This window comes from Ptychodera flava, chromosome 19 (assembly GCF_041260155.1).
Source record: "Ptychodera flava strain L36383 chromosome 19, AS_Pfla_20210202, whole genome shotgun sequence".
In the NCBI taxonomy this organism is placed as follows: domain Eukaryota; kingdom Metazoa; phylum Hemichordata; class Enteropneusta; family Ptychoderidae; genus Ptychodera; species Ptychodera flava.
Window position 1 is genome coordinate 37,251,649 of NC_091946.1, and position 16,767 is coordinate 37,268,415.

The window sequence follows — 16,767 nt, forward strand, 5'->3', positions numbered from 1 at the left end:
GCGCAAAACAGGATCTTTTCAAACAGCGGGACACCTTCTGTCTGTAGACAGTTGACGCATTGATGTATAAAAATAGATTTTTGTACATCCATAGTTGAAGTGACATTCCTCGATCTATTCACGGTCCCGTGATCTATTGTTTTCCGATTAGCTTTAATTAACTGTAAGTCAATTGTTCTCCCAGTCACTAAACTTGCTTTGAGGTAAAGGTGATATGAGGTACTGATACTTCCTGAATTACAGTATCATCTGGCTGATCTTTTCCTTCATGAAATATTTTATCCTCATTTTTGTTGGCGAGTGTACATTTTGGCTTTAGCAGGTGGCAAACATGCACATGGGTTGATGATTACGTAACGAGTTTTGCAATGTGTGACGTCACTCTCTCCGGACAAAAGAGATAGGTCATCCCCTTTCATGCGTTCTTGGCCCACAGTCGTGACAGTGCTTGGCCATATCTGTGGTGACACGCATCGAGACGAAGTCAGAGGTAAGTGTTCTTATAAAGTAATTGTATCCTCAACTCAGATTGTATTTATTGTATTGTCAAAGCTCGTTTTTTTTTATCTCCATGGTCGATGATACGATCACTGCCGCACCATAATCGGTCGAGGGACGTCGGCACGGGTGTAAAAGCACAGTGTGTAGGGACTGTGCTTTCACTAAGTAGACTACCGCTGAAATGGGGTATGCCATTTTTAGCTCACGTGTCCACACACGTGAGCTAATGTCTTAGTGATGTATGTCTGTCTGTGTATCCGTGAGTGTGTGTGTGTCTGTCTGTCCCTTTACACGATAACTCGAAAACAGCTGAACGTATTCAAGTCAGATTTGATAGACAGGTACTGTATGCTAATTGCATGAACTGATTAGATTAATGAAGTTATAAACTGTCATTTATTTCATATAATGAATTTCATATTAATTTCCTATGGCGACAGTAATGACAGTGTCGACATATATCAAGAAATACAGCACAAAATATCATGAAACTATTTCACAAATGACAATCTTAGAACAGTTTGATGACACTGTGAGCGTCATGTCAGCTCATTTGCATATGTAATGAATTTTCTAATTAGTGATATAACTCCGAAATTCCTACACCAATTTTGATGATTCCTGCTACAGATATTGATCTGATAGATATCAAACAGTACTGAGAAGCATTGCGCAGTGTCGATTTAATGAATTGCTCATTTGCATATTTGATAAAGTTTCGTAAGTAGTCATGTAACTCCGAAATAACTGCACAAAATTTGATGAATCTGCCGCAGATACTAATCTGGCAGATATCTGACTGTGGTGTTAAGCATTTAGTAGTGTGAAGTTAATTAATGTAAAAAAAATCTTGTTTTCTGACAGAATTCATACTACCCCTATTTGTAACAAAAGTCTACCCTATTTGTAACACTTACCCAATTTGTAACAACCTTAACCCTTTTTGTAACAAAACCTAATTTTCAAAAAACGCTTGACCGTTTATGTTAAGTTTTGATGAAATTTGCATATTTGTATTTGTAGGGGCAATTTTCCTGTTTTTTCCATGTCGAAACTCATTTTTTCGGAAAGTGTAAGTCAGATTATTCTGAATTTCTGTGTGCAGGTTCATAGGGATATTACTCGTAATATATAATCAAGTTGTGCAGATATATGCCAATTTTATTTTTTGGACATTTTTGACCAATTTTGGTCAAAAATGTGAAAAATCTTCTTTTCTGACACAAGTAGTAGTAGGGTGTAGTATGGGATCTCAAGCTTCAACGGAAATAGCCGATATTACATTTCACGAGACAGAAATGAGAATAATACAGAAACACAAAGAACAAATATCGATCTGGCTGAGGTTCAGAGACGATGTATTTCTGATTTTCATTGGACCACAACACGAACTCAATGAATTCATATAAAACATCAACAAAATGCATCCTACTTTCAAATTTTCGTTTGAAAGCTCCTCTCAAGAAATCACATATTTAGACCTAATTATCTACAAAGGTCATCGGTACAACAAAGAGAACATTCTCGACATCAAGACACACACAAAACAACAGATACATTCCAGTTCTTACAGAGAAACTCATGCCATCCCGCAGCTACATTAAAAGGCCTGGTCAAAGGCGAAACATTACGATACATTAGGATATACACAACGAAGCCGATTTTACACAGAAAGTCACATGATTTAGTGAAAAATTACAAGACCGACAATACAAAAAATAGAACACATTATCAGAGAAACGGACCATAAAAGAAGAAAAGGACAATCTGAACAAAAAGAAAAAAATAACACCACCAATAATACTGTTATCTTCATAACAACATACAGCCCGTACATCGAAAAGACAAAAATGAAGCAAGCCCTAACAGAAAACTGGATGAACTTGAAAAGACGAAGCAATAAAAAACTTCCAAAAACAACCAATAATCGCATACAGAAGGAACAGAAATATAGGCGATACACTTATAAACGCCAGACTTCACAAAAGCTACAATAGCTCGAACTAAGATTCACATGAGCCTACACAAACACAACAAGACCAAACCATAGACATTCTAGCTTCCCTACTTGAACAACAAACGTAAGTGGAACAACATACTAACACATAAAAGCAATCAACCAATCAACACGTCTCACCAATCAAAATGAATTTTAAGCGACTGATGAAGAAAACTCTGTTTTCGAAACGTAGCGCCAAAGGATCGCAGTGTCACATTAGTCTCTCCGCTCCAGTGCGGATTAACATCAAGACACGTAGATTACGGGTGCGTCTCGCCATGGCTAATCAACATTTTACATAAAACAGCCAAACATGATATACACTTACAATATACACAATATAATACACAAAACGCAAACAACCCAGATATGAACGATGTGTGGAGTTGCTTTCCCTTTACTACCTCTGACGAGCAGTTTCCGAAAAAATGAGTTTCGAGAAGAAAAAACAAGAAAATCGCCCCCTAAAATACAAATATGCATATTTCATCAAAATTTAAACAAATACGGAATTTATTCATCCGCTCTACACACACACACACATACATACATACATACATACATACATACATACATACATACATACATACATACATACATACATACATACATAAATACATACATACATACATACATACATACATACATACATCACATACATACATACATACATACATACATACATACATACATACATACATACATACATACATACATACATACATACATACATACATACATACATATACCAAATGTGAGCTAAAACACTTAAAACATATGTTTATCAACAAAGATGTGCTCAATGTATATGCTAATGAACACAATCGGCGAAAGTCAACGTATCGTTCCGTTAAGAATGTGAATTCAATTGAACAATGAATTTCAAATCGTTGTGTAGATAAATGATTGGATTGTCTTCTTTACTAGAAGTTTTATAATCTTCTTGAATTCTGTAAAGATTATAATCGTTCTTCTGCTAGTTTTGTCTCCTTAGTAATTGTACCCTTACCGTCCCATTGGGATAGCTGCTGCACAGTCATCGCCGTTCGCGTCCATGTCTTGCGATTTGAACATTTCCAGTAAACTTTCAGTCATAGATACATACATACATACAAATAGATACATAGATGGATACATAGGCAATTCGCCTAACCAGAATACCTTCATATGTTAACAGGGTGTAGTTTTGACAACTGAGGATATAACAGACATGGATGCACAACGGGTGAGTTCATTATGGTTTCATATTTTAAAGAATAATCCTTATATCATATTTGTATTTTGATGGCGGGGGGGACAAAGATCTGAAGCTGGAGAAAATCCTTTGTACGGTTCACGTCAGAATTTCAAAAATACATTAATACCGATATCAGAGCATATCATATCATAATAAGAATCTCATATAGACATATTGCTGTGAACAAATTAACAAACCCATCGCCCTATCGACATTTTCGCGCCTTTACTTTTAAAGGCAACGGGTCGTCTGGAAGGTAAGGTGGCCATTGTTTTCGGTGGTACCTATGGCATTGGGGAAGGCATTGTCAAGGTCTTACAGAGAGAGGGCGCCAATGTCGTGATGACAGGACGGAACGATGAGAAAGGTGAGTTTTTTGCGTCTTCTATCAAACAATAGACACTGTGAAAAGTCTAATCAGTTCGAAAGAGAACATGTCAGCCGATGCTCCGTTTGGTGATAAGATGTCACCATACAACAACGCCAACTGCCCTTCAAAGCTTTGTTTCGAAATTCAGTTTTCGGTCCAACAACACGTCGTCCGCCAATCTCATTGCACTTCATGGTCTTGACGCGGTAGCACATTTGTGCGTTGTGGCACCGGTAAAACTCATCGCATCTGTGCTATCTAATTAGACACATTTAATATCTACATTGATGACTTCTGTAAGTTCTTAGGAAAGTAGATAAGCTCCTTCGTCGTGTTAATATTCCAAACGTTGAATTTATGTAAGTCATTTCGGGAAATCAAATGATCAGATGAAGAATGGAATGCAATTAAGAGTCATAATGTTGTTTTTCACTGCAGGCGCCAAAGCAGCAAAGAATATACCAAGTGCGGTCTTCATACAGGGTGACATCTCCGACCTTGAAAGTTGTCATCGTGTTGCCAAAGAAACACACGAACGTTTTGGAATGATCAACATAGTAGTTTGCAACGCTGGTAAGGGTCATTCAACAGCTTGTTTGTTTTTTGTTCACCGTGTTTTCTCAAGGTTTCATAAAACGACAGACTTCAGCAAGCATACGCACCATATTCAGGTACAGTGTACAGAAGATAAAGGCGGCCATTTTGATTCGTAGCAAATTCTCAACTATCGAGTATTTATGAATTCAGAAAATGTTAATACACTTCTGCATGTTACGTCGCAGGAATTTTCCCAACTGCCAACATTGAAGATATGACGGAAGAACACATATCATCAGTGATTGATGTAAACCTCAAAGGAACTATATATGCAACCAAGGCTTGTTTGCCGTACTTAAAAGGTAATTTGAGTTCTCATATCTTCATAAAGGTCTATTGAGCTATACTACTATGGGCGTATCACCACATTTCGAGACATTTTCCATCCTTTCATGAGTGGATTGGGAGGATGAGATGGAGCACAGGCGACCAAAACTGCTATTTACGAGCATATCCCCTATCAGGTGATGGTGAGATCGTGCTACGAGTTTCAGGGGCACTGAGTCAGATACAAACTATCTGCACATCAGAGATAGAAGATACTGTAAGTATGATCAGAGAACAAAAGGCATTTCAGTCTTTCATGATAGCGAACTCGCAAAGTGCATGTTACAGTCGGACATGAACTATGTAGACTGAGATCCACAAAGATACGGACAAAGATTTTCTCTACTCTCGTTAACGAGGTGGGACACAAGTCTGGATCTTTAGATATTATTGATACCGTTTCGTCATAGATAATGATCAGGCCAGCATTGATAAATTTAATTCAATAAGATCTAGCAAATATTTTTGTTAACTACAGCAGTATGAATAAAATTTCAAGATTTCTCTTCTGAATCGTTATTATCAAATTTCAATTTTCACGGACAGAGTCTGCGAAATCGAACGGAGGAGCACGCTTGATTTTTACGTCATCAATAACTGGTGAACACACTGGATGTCGTGGATTTGGAGTCTACGGAGCAACAAAGTCTGGACAGTTAGGTTTTATGAGGTACAGCCGACGTGTTTTGTGTTCTTTTCTAACCGTATATCTTGAAACTCAACTTAAAATGAAATCCTAACGAATATCTCAACCTGTGAGGGACTGACTCTTACTCTTGTACTGAATCTCTTGGCTACAGAGCAAGGAATTACAATAAATTCTTGTTTTGCGTCTGCTCGCTCATAGCTTTTTGGAATTTTCAGTAAAAATATTTCTTGCTGAGGTTTCCATTGCTGACAGTGTTCTGTTGCAAAAACAAAGCAATGACCTTGGCATCACGACAAAATGCTACCTTACAGCGGCCATATTGCAATCATGTAACCGTTTGTTTATTTGAAATGAGCAGGCTGTATGAAAACACTGTCAAGTAATGAATGGCATGTCGATTTTGTGTTAGATTTATAATGTCGTTTAACCCCTTACCGGCCTACCTTTCAAGACGGAATTTTAATTGGACGTAAAACCAAAAAAATACTCATGAGGCCAGCCTACGCTGTAGTGACGGCATTCATGTGTCTGTGCCGTAATATCTCCGTAATGGACTGATTTGCTTGAACGAACTTGAGCGCACAAAGATTCGCTTTGACAAATGAGTACAAGTAATTCGATTTGATTTCTGTGGCACGCAGAATTGATTAAGTTCAGGTTGACGAGGCCAGAATTTTTATAAATCAAATGACCACCTTTAAATACCCCGTACAATCACTTCCATCGTATACGCACTCTTTTCACGATTCTGTTGGGTATGGTTACTAGAGGCAATTTGTCGCCATTTACTTGCTATGGTAGCATGACATACGGAAGCATGGTCAACAGAGTTTCATGTTTGGCGTCATGACGTGGACGTTTCACAACTGATTCGTTTCAAAGCTAACCTTGCGAAAACGAGCCATGGTGTCCCGCACATCACTTTGTAACCCTGTTACACCCTAACAAAAACTAAGAAGGCGACGATGGAACTAAGGAGTGATAATGTGCCGGTAATTATAACTCTTGATGACCTTTTTCACTAGTTTTGTGTTTAATGTCAATTGTAAATTCTTCTTTGACTTCCAAAAGCATGTTGAGACATCTACTACTCAGCTTGTCAACACAGTGTCTACATTTAATGCGCTGTTATTGTTTACATTTGGTTTCTAGTTTTGACCAACGTGACCTGCAAAATAACGATAAAATTCATGTAAGGACTAAGTTTATATTCAACCTTAAGGTATTATGTACGTCCAAAGCGAAAGACCTTAAACTTTTGCTCAAACTTTCCTCAATGAATCTTTCAATCATTCTCTTTTAAAATTAAGAATAGAAAACAGGGGTCACCATACAAAAAAGAGAAACATATTACTCAAGATTTACTGATATTTGAAATTCAAAATGGCCGCCATCCCTGTTAACTCCGTGGAGAAAAATAAAATTTTCGATTTTCAAAAGACGGTGAAAGTTATTCTTTCCACAAGGGCTTCACAACGAGCCCCCACAAATGGTTTATCAGAAAAGAATCAGAAAATTTTGAAAGTTGAAATACCTGTCCCAGAGGTGCATTCTACTGTAATACTGTGTATTTCAACATGTTTTGGGAAGCAAAGCGAGAAGCAGTGTAACTGTGCTTAACATTTAAAATAGTGATAAATCATCAAAGTTACATAGCTTGCCCTTTATATATAATGATTTAGTGATTACATCATTTGGGGCAGATCGGCTGCAGTGGAGCTGGCTAAGGATAAGATAACAGTTAACTCTGTGCTGCCAGGAAATATAGTGACTGAAAGTTTACTGGAAATGTTCAAATCGCAAGACATGGACGCGAATGGCGATGACTGTGCAGCAGCTATCCCAATGGGACGGTAAGGGTATAATCACTTAGGAGACTAAACTAGCGGAAGACCGATTAGAATCTTTTAGAATTTAAGAAGATTATAAAACTTCTAGTAAGAAGACAATCCATCATTTATCTGCACAACGATTTGAAATTCATTGTTCAATTGAATTCACATTCTTAACGGAACGATACGTTGACTTTCGCCAATTATTGTGTTCATTACCATATACATTGAGCACATCTTTCGTGGATAAACATTATGTTTAAGTGTTTTAGCTCACATTTGTATATGTATATATACCAAAGAGAGCTTATATGGTATGTATGTATGTATGTATGTATGTATGTATGTATGTATGTATGTATGTATGTATGTATGTATGTATGTATGTATGTATGTATGTATGTATGTATGTATGTATGTATGTATGTATGTATGTATGTATGTATGTATGTATGTATGTATGTATGTATGTATGTATGTATGTATGTATGTATGTATGTATGTATGTATGTATGTATGATGTATGTCTGTCTGTCTGTCTGTCTGTCTGTCTGTCTGTCTGTCTGTCTGTGTTTGTGTGTGTGAATGCATGCATGCATGCATCCTGGAATTTCGATCTTGTAATTCAATAGGAATAACTTCTGTTCCACGTATGTCAATGATTTTAATTGCTATTACAAGATACAGATCTCATTCGATATAGAAGTTTCCTAGGTATAATTTTATATATTTCAGATTGGGTACACCTGAAGATATTGGCAATGCAGTGTCATTCCTAGCGTCCGATGGAGCGAGTTACATAACAGGGCAGACGATCATTGTTGATGGTGGACAAACGCTGACCGAGTATTAGTCAAAAATATTTCCAATCGATGCCTTGGTGCAGTACAATTCAATTCAATTTCTATATTTTTCTGGCGTCATATGCACGAGAAAATGCGTTTTGGGCTCTTGATTTGACTGTTACTCAACGGATCAAAATATATCATGTCAGCAGTAGCATACGGTTAAGATAAATGGCAGAGCGAACAACACAGAAACACGAAAAATTTATTACAAAACTTGAAAGCATTAAAAGAAACCGTATTATAATGACTACAATGAAGACTTAGAGGAGTACACGTGGATTAGAAGCTTAAAATGCTATGAAGGGTAATTTAGGATTCCCATGCATAGCTGCTTGTGTGAATTATCCCTCAACAGAATCCCCCCCCCTCTACCGGGGACCCCGTTTCCCTACGACATTCCGGAACGACAACGTGCAACGGTTATCCGGTATGACTGACAGTATTCTTTGCCTTCCATTTTACTTTGTCCGGTGGATTTACAAGGAACAAGTGCAAGCGATACACTGCTATTGGTACACAGCATGAGAAAGTTAAGTTCCATACTTAAAGGGATATAGTCGTCGGAACTGCGCCTGTGCGAGTTTCTTGTTTACAAACAATGTATTTCGTGCACGATATCTAGATGCACCTCATCATAATAGCTGCAACATTTAAATTATACGATGATAGATTATGACAGACATGTTTTAACTGTCATCAATCACCATTGTGCCTTGGATACATTGTTGCCATGGGTCGTATGGGTCCCATACGACCTTTGAGCGCAGTTCCGACGACTATATCCCTTTAATAGTCAAACTACTATAGCTTGAAGGTCAGAACTCTGTCGATCAGAAAGCTGTACACGGTCTGCAATATGTTATGACTGTCATAGGATGGAACTGATTTCGACTCTGTGAGAGGGCACATTGTCATGTACAGCTTTCCATTTGTTGTATATGTGACTGGTTTGCACTTTCTCTCGTGACATGACGTTCTTGTAAGGAGCCGATCTAGACACTTGAAACAATTACTTTTTCAACACGATTATTTGTTGGTTGTAATATTGCAACAATAGAGGAGAAACTATAACCATTTACCAGGACGGCAGTATTTTATTTCAACTGCTACATTGGTATCTTCTAAATCATTAATTAAAATCCAAAATGGTACGTATCGGTATTTACCTATCACGTGACAAAAAACAAACCATGTTTTGGAGTCATGCCTTGATCGATAGGGGGCGTAGTTCTCCGGCACGCCACCACAGCAGTTGTCTTTTAATCCGTACGGACCACGATTATAAATCAAGATGAGGAATTCAATATTGGATCCACAGACTTTCCGTTATAACATTATTTTCCATTCATCATTTAATTATCATGATATGATATCTTTGATCCTTTAAAGTTAAGAAATATATTATTTTGATTCGGTTTTTCAGTTGATCGGAACATGGAGGTAAATAAAGACTCAATGATCGGAACTTATAGTGAGTAAAAGAGGGATATGATGTAAACACATGTATATCTTCATTCCGCTAAAACACACTTTAAACAAAGCTGTTGTTCTTTCTGTGTTTAAAAAGATGATTCCTTGTGAGCATTTCCTTGTAGCGTCCGCCCTTTCGCGGTTCTACAAACGAAAACATGAAAGCCATTCACCATGATTTCGGGTGTTTGGTGGCAGGCTGCATTGATTTGTTTTTCTTTTGTTTTTTGTGTGTGTGTTTTTTTTTGGGTTTTTTTTTTGGTTTGTTTTTTTTGGGGGGGGTGATTTTTTTCCATACTGTATCATGAACCCTCATGCTGGTTTGTCGAATCCTTCTTTTATGTCAATAAATATACCGACTGCGCAAGCTAGATTATTGCATGTCGGTGGCATACTTAGTCAATTGTAAGGGAGTGTTTAGAATATACTTGGGGATAAATTCAGCACAAAACTAAAGAGTTAGAAAAAAAACACATTCTTTAGGCGCCATATAAAAAAGTATAAAGTGTTTTTTCTGAGTTGTTAGTTTCACTGCTGCTACCATTCTCTAGAATTAATTCCTTTGACACTTCCATTGGAGTCACTACTCTCCGTGTCTGACCTTTCTGTAATTTCAATGATTAGCTCTGATTGAGTCATTTTTCTCGAATTTAATAAAGTGCTAGACAGAATATAATATTTGATTATCCTGTGCTGTCAGCATATGGCTTACTTCGGAAACATTGCATATGCATTGGTTTGCATAGCGTGCTTTACAGTAAATGTGCTGTCAGTTAGGCCGATGTAATGTTCACGTCATTGGCATCGCATTTTATCTGTAACTTTAGAGATGATGCATTTTTGAGAAGCAAAAGTTTGGCATTTCAACATACTCAGGGGCATAGAGCAAGAACTTGCAATTGACATATGAAAAACTCAGCAGACGTTACAACTTGGCTTTCTAACCGAAAAAATGGTAAAGCTCAAGCATAAACAAGTTTGAATAGGTTTACAAATCTAGTGACTACGTAAAACTAGTTACGCCCTGAATCAATTTTTCCACGGGATAATTGATGACTGCATCCAATAGTATCCGAGGAGACTGTTGTTCTGCGTGTAATGAATGCGGAGTATGTGGTACTCGAAATATGTGTTTCGTTTAACACAAAGTTCTCTTATGTAATGAAAGTTCATAACAGACTGTGGAGCTAATGCCAAAATCATCCTGAGTTTCTGCACTGCTGCTGATTTAAATAATTTCGTCAAATCATTCTTTTGAGTAACACTATACGTCAAATGAAAATCTGAAATGTCAGCTGCTTCATTGAATATTACAAAGGGGTCAGGTTTAGAATGGGAGCAAGACACTAGCAGAATAATACCAAAAGCTTTCACAGGGTTGAAACGAATTTCCATTCCGCTTGAAGCGACATATCACTTAACGCGTCATAATCATAATATTTCCAAATGACAATGAATTTCGAAAGATTTGATGTTAACTACGAAAATGACTTACATCGTCGCTACAGATTTGATGTGGAAGAATTGTAGTAAACAAAACTACAATGGCATATCTCTTCTTTGTTATTCTTCTTCATCACAAAATGTAATTTCTGTGAATTCTCTTCATCTTCCCACGTTTCTATGGTTATCACATCATCTGCCAGAGCTTCAGCCATGTGCAGAATTCCAATGGTCTTGATCTTGTATGTTGTGATATCATTGATAAATGACGGGTAGGCGGCGTTCTTAGCTGCTACGTAAGCACTTCCTTCGATAAAGTCAGTATAGGCAGCGTGTTTGATGTGATTGTTGAAATCGATATCACTGCTTCGTGGTTGAACTCTGTGTTGGAATATTTTCGATGGTATGGCGCCTAGTTTATCCATATAGCTTGGTGTCTGACGGTTGACATATGAAGCATACCGCCGAGTGAACCAATCCGGAAGTTGAACTGGTTTTCTTGTCAACTTGCTAACACACACACTTTGTGCATACCTTGTAGCCAGTAGGGTATCATCGACACAATCACGTATCATACAACAGTCTTCAAATGACGATCTCCCAAGTTTTGCCAAAGAAAAATTGAATTGGAATGTAGCTGATGGCTTAAGACGTGTGTGGAATTCTGGAAGTACGTGATAGACGCTTGAACGGAGGAAAATAAGATGATCTTCAAAATCCTGGATTGACAGATATTTGTACGGCCTATGCAAGATGTGCTTCAATGCCTGTGCTATCATCCAAGGCACAGAGGGTTTGAAATTTTGACCTGATTTAGAAAAAATATTATACATTAATCACTGTTACGGCTTTAACCGTGTCTTGACATGCGTAGCACCATTACCTACATTGAAAATTGTACCATGTATATATTGCAGTACCAAGCAGATTGGTGGCCAAGGAAATACTACTATGATTCAGTAGACCTCCTGGTGGTTTTAAAATAATCGCAATCATACCAATCCATAATCCAATGACAGTAGGTCGGAATTCGCAAGACAATAGTGTAAACATAGACACAAAACAGCACAGAACAGACAGTAAATAGACGGTACACAAACAAAGTCATATGATGAAAGAAAGATATATGGACCTCTGGCAAGAAGACCAAGAAGTGATGTCAGGTGTTTCGAAAATAGTAAGCGCATCCTGCCCCACATGTGGCACCCGCCATATATCAATCTATAAGTCAGATAGGTAGTGGTCACTAACTAACGCCCAATGTCACGATGCCATCAGTGATCATTTGTCGAAGAGAGATATCGTATTTATCTACCAGCTTGCGATACCTGCCAAAAAAGCGTTTGAATGTAGAGACAAGTCTTGCTCTGGTGTAACCTTGATTTAATAGTTTGTAAGAGAGATGGCCATGTCTCTCTACAAAATCACCATATGAACTGCATGCTCTAGCATATCGAATAAGCTGGGAAATGTATACCCCATAAGCTGGTGAGAGTGGAATATTACTTATGAGGTGTGGAAAATTGATGATACTAAAGTTAAAATTATCTCTCTTGTCATATAGCCTAGTAGAAAGGTGACCATTAGAGTCAAATTCAAGTAAAATGTCCAGATATGAAGCAGAAAAGGCCGTTTCTGTAGTTTCTTTAATCTCCAATTCTGGAGGATAAATCATAGCGAGATATTTACTGAATTCAGAGTTATTCATAGAAATAACATCGTCTATGTATCTGTATGTTAGATTGAAAGTTCGAGCTACAGAGACCTTTTAACACGATTGGAACTAATTTGGGATAATTGGATGGTGAATTAAGGTCATTGTAACCTGTAAATGTAAACGCATCTGCTTTTCTTTTTAGTTACACGCTTGTTTTTATGAGTAATTTGTAATATCGGCACATTCAGCTATATGGCACCTAACACTTTTGAGAATTTCGAAAAATACGGAGATCCAATTATCCCACATCAGTTCTAATCGTGTTTTTTTCACTATTTTATATCAATACTGTCACATGGCGGTTCAGGATCCCTGTTTTGCGTATCAGTAGCTTATCCCTGGCATATGTCAGGCAATCATTTCACCAGTTAAAATTTTCAACAAAGAAAACAAAAATTATGTTTTTGTAGTAAACCTACAACAAGGTAACAGACTCGACATGACAAGGAAAACTAGACAAGGAAACCCCTCATATGGAATCTAAAGTTTAGTACGGTAGCAATACTTCACTCGCAGGATGAATGGAGTTTCGGTGTAAAAACTTCAATTTTCGAAATTAATTTAAGTCGAAAATTTGATATTTTTCGGTGTGAACGAAGTACTTTATCAGCCAAATCTTGCCTTTTAATAGTTGGCCTAAAAACAATGGTGACCCTTCCCCAATGGCATGCATGGAATTCAATTACCCTTTACAAATGCTTGCTCAAAAAATTGCGACCCAACTACCACAAAACTGGCCTTCTCCCCCTGTTATTTATATCGAGTCGCTTAGCTTGTTAACATATCCTACATTTGTACAGTCAGCACAGTTATTGTTGAAAATTGAATTTCATGAATTCAAGTCGTCACAAGAATTAATTTGCCAACAATAAAAATAGTCATTACACAGGTATGGGCTTCCTTGACAAGCAGAATATGTGGCATACTTAACATGCTATAGGAGAGTTGGACAGAAAACAGCATTTAATACACAGAACAAGAAAAGTATGTCATTGACCAAAAGTTACAGCATATGTCCCTTGAATATCATTGCTTCTGATATAAAGTCAGCAGTTCTATCAAGGTTATACACACATTTGAAACTTGAGTTTGGAGGGATAGGATGGGGAGGGTCATATTTTAGAAAGGGCATTGGGAGGTCAGATTTTACTTGAAGGACCACCCTCAATTTCCTCCGGCCCACCCCCTTCATAATTGAAAGCTCCCTGCTAAAAGAAGACGTTAATCTGTGGGCAAATAAATAGCTGTTGTGGTTGGACGAATGGTCGTCGAAGTCTAAATCAGCTCATAGAAGAGAGAAAACCCTATAGAACACCACCAGCACAGTCATGAAATCTCAGCTGCGGTCCAAGGCAGTGATTTTGCAGACTATTCTGATCATGTAAATTTGTTCTCAACAGCCGAAAACTTTGACTGTGTGACCTTTGCCCTGTCGTTCCAAAGGTTTTTGCCTATACTACTACAGCATGAACTCTGCTCCGGCCTTGGCCTTTCTTTGTTTATATCAACACTGAGGTCAGGTTAGGTCGCAAGTGCGAACGGTGTATAGAGGTGATTGTGACGTTAGGTAGACTTCATTATTAACGAGAAGGGGGTCGGCGGAATATAAAAAGTTTACCCCCTCGAAATATCTATTCCTAAATATGACCCCTTAATTCATCGATAATAAAATTTGAACACCCATCCCCACCCCCTCCCCGGATCAAAATTATCGATCTGATTACATTGACAAATAAACTATAATATAGCCGTGATATCACTACTGTTGCTTCGGTCATCTTACGAGCAGCATAGCAGAGATCAACCGGAGTAGTGGCTTTGATGACAATTAAGAATCTTTATTTCTAGATAAGATGCTTACAAAAGAGCTCGCTGATGATAAAAAGCTGCTATACCAAACCTTTACCTGACTATGTTCTTTCTTAACTAATCTATAAATGCATACAATAATGCAAGGTTAAACTTAATCATATAAACAAGTATAAAAACAATAGGCGGACAATAATTTACATGTGACTCAACTCATTAAGTTACTTGGGGAAATTCGTAAAATAATTTACCTCAACATTTATGGAAATTATCATATATTGTATGTTGATTAGATGACTCACAAGTGCTAAGTTGACTTTGTTTTTTGTTGTCATCTGTTGATGATCTTGTGGATAGTTATCACGGTTTCAAATTAACACATAACAGTGTATTGAATTATGTATTAATTTTAACGAAAGTTTTCTTGGGGGCAGATTTCCTCTGTAATATTGATATGACATCAACCCAGTTTCTTCTTGTACTCCCCACAGAATAATAAAATATTCAGCCTCCATGTGTGGCACTACCACTGTATTGTCGACAGAAAAACCACATTATTTTGTCAATCATTTTCGAATTTTCGCTTCTTTTTGGTGATGTCATAGTTCCATACAAATCTTATAGGAATATATCTTATAGGAATATATATGACGTTCATAACCCATTTTGTAAATCTCAACCCCCCCCCCCTACTACGGCGCGCCAAATGTTTCAAAAATATTTATCGTCATAGAGTAAAAATAAACTGTCAAATTTTCTTTCTAAAAAAAGTCTTAAACGTGTATGAATAATAAAGAAAAAAGTTCTTTCGTCCATATCATTGCATTTTATTAATGTACCTTTTCATAAAAATAGCATTCATTTGAAAATACGTGTCATTAAATATTTGAATGTGTCTGTACAGATAAAGATGACGTGCAACCGTCTTTCTTGATTGAAATAAAAATTCGATGGAATTACGGAAGAAAATAAACGAGAAAAGTATTATTGCAAAAAAGGGCAGAATGTTATGTAATGCTTAATTGTAAAATATTCTTTAAACCGTAATGAGAAGATAAACTTTTCAAAAATTTGGAAATACCACACTCCCATACTTATTGACGTACACATACACGTGTATTTGATATAAAGGTGCAATGAATGCTGATTATAAGGGGAAAAAAGAAAAAAAATCAAGCACACACACAAAAAATATTGAAATGATTAAAAACAAAACCACAAATAGTACTTGCACTACTACCAAAAAACAAAACGAACCACCATCAGGTCTGACTAAAAAAGAAAGAGAATCACAATTGAAAAGTCGACCGAGATCGCGCCGGCGTTGAGGCTGTAAAGAAACCAAAACGAGGTCAGCTTGGGAAAAAAACCAAAGCGAGGTTACAAAAAAAACGAGGTTTAATACCAAAAAAAATAACTCAGTAGGAAAAAAAGAGGCCCGTTCGAGAAAAGAAAACAGAGTGGGATACCCCGCAGAAAAAGCACAACATGAAAATTGAATAATTGTCAACGTCATGATTGTTACAGTTTAATGCCAGAGGGTTATGGATCATCACACTCGGATGTGGACAAGATATTTGGGGTATTTCAGCGATAACTCTCAGCTTCTAGTCTTCAATGTCATCTCATGGACGTCCAAGTTACCGACACGTCCCATTCTATATTAAACAGTTACCAGTTGTGGTTAAAAGTGGACAAAACACTCGTGGTGGTTCGTCGGCTGCCAGCGGTCCCCTCGCTCCAATGTCCACTCGAGGTGGTAAGCCAGCGGCCGGCGGTCCCGTCGCTAACTAGTACAGTAGGCCTACACGCCGGCAACCGGCGATCCCCTCGCTGTAAAGTGTAGGGCCGCCTCTCCCAAACCGTAGACAGTCTGTGCCCAAACCCAAACAAAACGATGGCTTGCCGCTAGCCCACGGTTACGTGTGGTTCGATACACAGCGGCCGCCGTGTGGGTATGCATAGTAA

At 37.6% G+C, this 16,767-nt stretch overlaps 1 protein-coding gene and 1 long non-coding RNA gene across 2 annotated transcripts in view; both read left to right on the top strand.

Annotated features, from left to right (window-relative positions):
* The first annotated feature begins 395 nt into the window (after positions 1-395).
* The window catches only part of LOC139118309 (NADP-dependent (R)-specific alcohol dehydrogenase-like), a 31,062-nt gene continuing 14,690 nt past the window's right edge, over positions 396-16,767 (top strand). The window contains exons 1-5 of the mRNA XM_070681566.1: positions 396-490; positions 3,678-3,725; positions 3,975-4,104; positions 4,546-4,680; positions 4,890-5,006. Of these exons, the coding sequence (XP_070537667.1) occupies positions 3,711-3,725; positions 3,975-4,104; positions 4,546-4,680; positions 4,890-5,006 (397 nt within the window). The 5' untranslated portion in view covers positions 396-490; positions 3,678-3,710. The remainder of the gene's footprint in view (positions 491-3,677; positions 3,726-3,974; positions 4,105-4,545; positions 4,681-4,889; positions 5,007-16,767) is intronic.
* On the top strand, positions 5,573-10,086 carry LOC139119445 (uncharacterized). Its single transcript, XR_011548934.1, has 3 exons — positions 5,573-5,701; positions 7,384-7,533; positions 8,248-10,086. It is a non-coding gene; the product is annotated as an uncharacterized lncRNA (long non-coding RNA).